Below are 7,508 nucleotides of genomic sequence, written 5' to 3' on the forward strand. Positions count from 1 at the left end.
ATTGGCAGAACCATACAAACCGCATGGCGGGCAATTCCTCGAATTCTGCTCCATTTCTTTATCCACATACCAAGCATGCATGAAACTTACCAGAAAAAACACTGAATTCTGCCAATTTTTTTGCCGTTCTAATAATTATTTAAAAAACCTTGAAGAGGTATAGTAACTGTTGATGTTTGGTCATGATGGAAGGAGAGGTGGAGCTACGGGAGAGATGTCCTGATTATTCGCAGGGTGAGGGTGACATCGGTCATCGGTTGGACGAGTATGGCGATCACAAAGACAGTTGCACATGATATTTTTCAAAGGTAACTCAAACTAATTTGACAATAAAAAATCTTTTGAAAAGAAGTCAACCAATGAATACTGAGAAGAAGCAATGTTTTCTCTTTTCCATGTTCATCTCTAGCATGCAGGGACACCTTGGTATGGCGATACTCCTGTAACATTTTGTTGTACTTATGGCCAATTGCAAGTACGATAAAAGCACAATTTTCCGAACTTTGAGGCTCCATAAGTACAACAAAGTGAATATGTATCCGCACGTGCGAAAGCATGATATTATGAGGATTTTGCGAGCATAATGCGAGAATCCATGAAAGCATAATTCCATGATTTCGCGAGCATAATCCGCCGGATCCTAGGACTCAGGCAGGGCAGGAGCGAACATGCTCCTTGACTCTGGCTTGAGCCACGCAGGCACATGGCACCACAACGCACCAGGGCAAACTCAAGGCGACAGCGCAGCAAGGAGATAACCTGCGCGTATGACTCCTTGCTCTTCTCACCCAGGAGCCAGTACTACACAGTGTAGTAGACATACAGTTCATGTCAGGTGTTCGGATAGGGGAAATCCCCTCTACTGCCTGTACAAGTCGAGAACAGTTGACCGACGGCGGTAAAGACATTACTAATACTAGACAATGTGCATTGGATCATTGGATGGTTTGTCAACGCACGTTGTTCACTGCACGCCACTCTAACTCACTCTGACAGAATTCCTGACACGTACATTACAGCAGTGTATGGTGCAGCACATAATTTATGATATCTGGGTGTCATTCTGGACGAAAAGTGCTTCGCTCTGGACAGAGGGCACAAAATCTGTCTCTGACAGTGAGGATTCCGGCAAGTTTCATCTTGCGCAGCTTCCTAGCTTCAGACGCAAATGAATGAGCCAACTGCTCATTGCCCGCAGTTGTGCCAAGTCTCTCTGCTTCACGCATCCTAGCGTTTAACTTCTGCTTCGACACTACATGGAGATCAGCATAAAGATCGTCCATTTACAAGATTCGTTCTTTCTCTACATTGGTCTCCTCAATGCAGAACTGCACATTGCTGTAAGCAGCACACAGACGGTCATGGTATTTCTTCACTGGAGCAGGAAGTGAGCTTGCTCCTGCCTCCATGCTGCAGATGCACAGTGGGAAAAGCAATAGATACACTAGAACAGGCAACAGACGGCAATGTCTGAAGAAAGGAATTGATGACCACCACTAGAACTGGAACCATGTCGGAGTAGAGGAACGATGCTCTCGCCTTGGACATCCGACAATGAGGTCGACTTATTACCTTTCCCACAGGTTTCCTATAATGTAGAGACCGATAATTGATAGACTGCACAAGTAACCATGGTACCAGGATAGTGTAGCTTTCTCCATGTCGCTCACTCACACGCACTACTGCTCATGCTGAGCTACTACTAGTCCTACATGACGCACATGTATGTTTATGACCCGGCTTTCCTGGTTGGTGACGAGCGTAGACGCGGATCCGCGGTAGGAATCCGCGGACAGCACTATGACTAGCTGACTGAGCTAGCTGGAGGTGAGTGAGGAGGCATGGTTTGAGCAAGAAACGATAACGCTGAAAGCCGGAACAGGGCCTAGGCGCCTGGTCATATCGCATACCGGCTGCATGCAGTAGACCTGCTACCAGTATACCTGTAACACAATCCGGCATACACGTAGATTCTACCGCCGTACACAGGTATACGTGTACGTGCATGTCCATCACCCATCTCCCAATATCCGTACATGGTCGCAGAGTAGGTCTACATACATACGTAGCACCTGCTGGATGGCACGACATGAGACATGAGCATATGGGGTGGACTTGTGCCTGCACCCGTACTAGTAGATCTACATACAGTGTAGTACAAGCGATGAGGATCTCTACGACGGAACGTCATTTCCGCCAGACCAGGTTCGGCTTGGCCCTCCGCTCCGGCATACCGCAAATCGGTTGTCTTTTTTCTTTGAGGAGCTTCAAGCTCGGCGTGCCAATTGCCGGCAGCAAGCTAGCTGGAAGACGCGTCGACGTTCTGGACTGAGTCACAAGTGTTTTATCCAGTCGTGTTCAGGATGTCGGGTTGAGTTTGAGTAACTGCTTCTCAGTTGTCATAGCGGAACGTGTCGGTTTTCCGTGCATGGACTTGGCGTTAGAGCGGGCTGAAAACTGCATTTGGAAGCTTGGTATCGGAAATTCCTACATCCTCCTCGTTTGTAGACGACTGTTGGTGAAACTCGGCGTACACAAGTGAGTACTGTGTGTGTGTGTGTGTGTGTGTGTGTGTGTGTGTGTATGTGTGTGTGTGTGTGTGTGTGTGTGTGTGTGTGTGCGTGTGTGTGCGTGCGTGCGCGCGCCCGTGTGTGTATGTGTGTGCGTGCGTGTGCATGCATGTGTGCGCTGAGACCAGAGAAAAACAGGACTAACTTGCAGAACTTGTGGTGTTCCAAATATCTATAATATAATAGTTCTAAAATTTTGAAGGACGCTTCACGCAGCTTCATTATACTTGAATGGTTTGCAGGCAAGCTGCCTACACTCAAGAGAGCACTGCATTTCACCCAAATCCATTACAGGTATCGTTTCAACGTTTCGGTCTTCATGACCATCATCAGGAATGAAGTGGAAATGGAAAAAACAGCAGTATAAAAGAAGGAAGCAAAGCGCAGTACCTAGTGAGAGAAGTGCAAAGCACGTTGTGATAATAGTTCTACTCTCCATAATAACGTAATCTGTAGGACCACGCAAAAATTACAGTAAAACCTGTAACTAACAACCACCGTGACTAGCGACCACCGTGACTAGCGACCACCGTGACTAGCGACCGGCCTGGTACTACCGACCACTTCGTCAGGCACGGACGGTCTCACATTCATATGCACTGTGACTAGCGACTACCTGCTGAACGCGACCAGCGACCGCCTTTTCTTGTCCCAATGTCGAATTTTGACCCGTAACTAGCGACCGCGATGTAGGAAATCAAACATTGCTCGAAGCTCCTTCTCGAAATGTTGATGATTTTCCATGGTCCTCAAAGGACTGTTTCGATACTGCAGCTGGACAAATGAACGCAGTCTCATTTTGACTGTGGAATCAGCGTGGACTGCACTACGCCTGTCATAATTTCAGGTGCTGTCAAGAACAAACATCAGGGCTCACAGTTGCGTAGAAAAGCGTCGATTAGATGGGGGCGGTGCACGTGCTCCAAAATGCCAGCTTGGCCAATCAGCAGTCAGCATTTCGTCGCATTTTTGCTCGAAGTAGGGGGTGTTTGAAGGAGTTAGCAGCACTTCAGCCAGGTTCTACGAAGCTGGGACTTGGCCCAGGCACAGATGACAGGTGTTCCAAAAGATTTACCGAAACAAATTTTCATTACTCACACGGGTATGCCAGAGCATATGCGTAAACTTCGTGAGATATAGTACACCATTCGAAAGGAGTATCCAAAAACGTCTCGGTAAATTTCTTTGCCAGGGTCTCCTGAAAATTTTGAGCCATAGATTGTCCAAATCGACCAAGGGGGAGATGCTCTGTACTGATTTTAGTAACCCCGAGTCCCCGCGGCGCGCAACCGCTTGCGCGAAAATGTGTGAAGATCAAACAACAAGAAAAACGCATGCATGCAGCAGAACAGCAACGCGTGCCGTCGAAGAGAACATCATTGTGCACAGATTGTTCAGTGTTCTCTCCTCAGTTCGCCCGCGGCGTTGGTTGCTGTGCTTTCATTCTCGCTGGAGTTCTTGTGGCAGCGCATTTCGCCATCATGGAGGAACTGGCACCCTGGGAAACCTGGTCTTCAGTGGCCCTCGACAAACGCCCGGTGGATTTGCTGGTCCCGTTCACCTCCATCCGATCACCAGCTCCGTGTGGTATCATCATGTTCTCGGCGTTACCTGCCTGGCGAGCTCTGACTCGTTTGTTTGTCTTCTTACCTGTGGAATCATCACGATCGCTCATTGTAGGATCAGCTTTTGGTCGAACATGGCATGTTGTTTTTACTGGGACTAGCACAGGTTGCGTTTCGCCTTCTCCTCCAAAATATCGCGAACATCGGCTCTAAAACTACGAGAACAGGCTACAAGTACAACTCTGGTTCTTTCTCTTTTCTGTTCTGTTTTGGATGCGTGGGATGTACACGATCGGTACTCTCCCGGGGTCACGCGACTCACGTGCACCAAACCCGCCCTCGCACGACGCTTTTGTCGATCCTGCATGCCTACTGTGAGCCCTGAACATCATAGGAAACGTCTTGGAGAGCGCATCCAAAGCGCTCTTTGATCGATGTTACTACTCGAAGGAGAAACTAAGACTGAGCGGCTCTCTGTCGAAGTGCAATCACACAGCTCAGTCACCAGGTCACACTGACAGTCTGTGCTGGCTAGCTAGCATGCTACGGTATAATGTACTCACCTGTACGGAAAACAGGCCAGGATACGATGGCGGATACTAATAAATTATAAATAATAATAATAATAATAATAAATAAAATAGTATAGTCTACAGTGAAGGTGCGAAAACTCGCAACATCGCCACATCACGTAGATCGATGACTGGTACACACCAGTACAGTTTACGCTACACTACATCCAAGTCGGAGCGACTGCGTTTCCACTGTAGATCTACACACTGATACCAGTTGCCAGTGTACATGGTGTACATGGTGTACATGGTGTACATGGTGTACATGGTGTACATGGTGTACATGGTGTACATGGTGTACATGGTGTACATGGTGTACATGGTGTACATGGTGTACATGGTGTACATGGTGTACATGGTGTACATGGTGTACATGGTGTACATGGTGTACATGGTGTACATGGTGTACATGGTGTACATGGTGTACATGGTGTACATAGTGTACATGGTGTACATGGTGTACATGGTGTACATGGTGTACATGGTGTACATGGTGTACATGGTGTAGTCGCACACAGATGAGGATGGAGTCGATAGTGACTACTAACAGTGCACACTTATAAGGAATGGACTGTAGTCCACTGCCTGGCCAGGCCAGCGCTGCTCTGGAAACCCAGTGAGTCGACATACGGGTCAAAAGGTCGTATCGTTTCCGGTATAAAAGGCCGTGAATGGCATAAGTAACAACTGTTACATGACTTGTAGTTAGCTCGACGAGTTTCGACTTGACCAAGGAAGTTGTCATCATCGGACTCGGATTGCAGTTGTTTCGTTTTCGTTGAGGATGGCGTCAAGAAAGCCAGAAACCAAGAAGCACCGCAAGGTCCTGGTGCTGAAGGATCGTGTCCGAGCGATTGAGAAGTCACAGCAAGGACAGTCGGCACGATCGATCGCCCTCGCAATGGGAGTTGGCAAGACCCAGATCCAGGCCTTGCTCATAAACAAGGACAAAATTATGGAGGAGTGGAAGTCTGGCGGAAACACCAATGCTAAGCAGCTCGCTCCCAACAGACGACAGTATGCGGATGTAAATGAACTTCTGTTCAAGTGGTTCACGAGTGCGTGGTCTCGCGGAATACCTGTGCCTGGAAGTTTATTGCAAGAAAAAGCAATGACACTCGCAAAGGCAAGGGATAAGGACACACCGTTTGCTGCCTCTAATGGCTGGTTGGAAGCATGGAAAAAGCGCAACAACATCAAGGGAGCTGTGCTGTCAGGCGAAGCCGCTGATGTCCGAGAAGAAGACGTGACCAGCTGGAAGGAACGCCTTAGGGATCTGTGCAAAGGGTACGATCCTAAAAAAAAATCCTCGCAAAGGCAAGGGATAAGGACACACCGTTTGCTGCCTCTAATGGCTGGTTGGAAGCATGGAAAAAGCGCAACAACATCAAGGGAGCTGTGCTGTCAGGCGAAGCCGCTGATGTCCGAGAAGAAGACGTGACCAGCTGGAAGGAACGCCTTAGGGATCTGTGCAAAGGGTACGATCCTAAGGACATCTTCAACGCGGATGAGACCGGGTTGTTTTTCCGCACTCTTCCGAACCGTTCTCTCTTCTTGTTCGAACGGATTCGTGCAAAGGCGGTAAGCAATCCAAAGAGCGGATCACCGTCCTCCTAGCAGCCAGTGCAATGGGTGAGAAGTTGAAGCCGTTGGTCATTGGTAAATCGGCTAACCCCAGGTGCTTCAAAGGGGTCAATAAAACAGCGCTGGGCGTGCAGTACGAGGCCAATAAGAAGGCGTGGATGGTGTCGGATCTGTTTCGTAGTTGGCTGAAGTCTTTAGACAGGAAGTTTGCTGCAGCGGGACGCAACATCCTGATGTTCATCGACAACTGTCCGGCTCATCCAACACTCGACCTTGAACATGTTGAGTTAGTATTCCTCCCCCCTAACACAACATCGAGGCTGCAACCCATGGATGCAGGGATAATCCAAGCTATGAAGCTGAGGTACAGAAGGCGCATTGTGCAACACTTGTTGGCAAGAATTGATCAAGAAACACCTGCTTCAGAACTGGCCAAACAAGTGAACGTTCTGGATGCCATCATGTGGCTTACAGCATCATGGAGTGAGGTGCAGCCCACAACAATCCAGAAATGCTTCAGCCATTGTGGATTTGCAGTAGAAGCACCCTCATCAGAGTTGGATGAACCTGAATTTGACGAGCTCCCTGCTGCAGAGAGTGTCCTTGGAGATCAGACATTGTCGGATTATGCAGCAATAGACAACGAGCTTGGAACAAACGAAACTCTGTCTGATGATTGGGAGAATAGAATCTTCCAAGAAGCACGGGGTGAGCCTGATGATCATGATGATGCGGTCGATGCCAGTGGGGATGAGTGTGATGCTGAAGAGTCCACTGAGGCCACAGAAGTCAGAGAAGTATCCGGCAAAGAAGCATTGTCCTGCATCTCAACATTGCAACAGTTTACGTTGCAGCGTGGCTTGTCTCCCATGGCAATGGATGTAGAAAAACTTGGTGCCTTCGTGAACAAACTTGAAGCCCAGCGCAAAGAGAAGCTTCAACAGGGAACTCTTGACTCCTGGCTTCAGAAGTAGGAGCTGAATTTAATGTCTGCAATAAAACTTGATTTTCTCTCTCTCCAAGTGTTGTATGATCTGAAAGAATAATGTCAGTGCGCAAGTGGTGGGGGATTGTATTATCTGCATTTTGACATACATATCATATAATTGGATCCATATATGGTCACGCGGTGCAAATCTCTAACTAAAGACCACCTGTCACTAAAGACCACTTTTCCGGGCACCAAGGGGTGGTCGTTAGTTACAGATTTTACTGTA

The 7,508-nt window shown here is 48.1% G+C and overlaps 1 protein-coding gene across 1 annotated transcript; it reads left to right on the top strand.

Annotated features, from left to right (window-relative positions):
* The first annotated feature begins 6,335 nt into the window (after window positions 1–6,335).
* On the top strand, window positions 6,336–7,265 carry LOC135826840 (tigger transposable element-derived protein 4-like). Its single transcript, XM_065339444.1, has one exon. The coding sequence runs from the start codon at window positions 6,336–6,338 to the stop codon at window positions 7,263–7,265; it is 930 nt and encodes a 309-aa protein (XP_065195516.1).
* The last annotated feature ends 243 nt before the right edge of the window (window positions 7,266–7,508 follow it).

Source organism: Sycon ciliatum, chromosome 10, assembly GCF_964019385.1.
Source record: "Sycon ciliatum chromosome 10, ocSycCili1.1, whole genome shotgun sequence".
Lineage (NCBI taxonomy): Eukaryota > Metazoa > Porifera > Calcarea > Leucosolenida > Sycettidae > Sycon > Sycon ciliatum.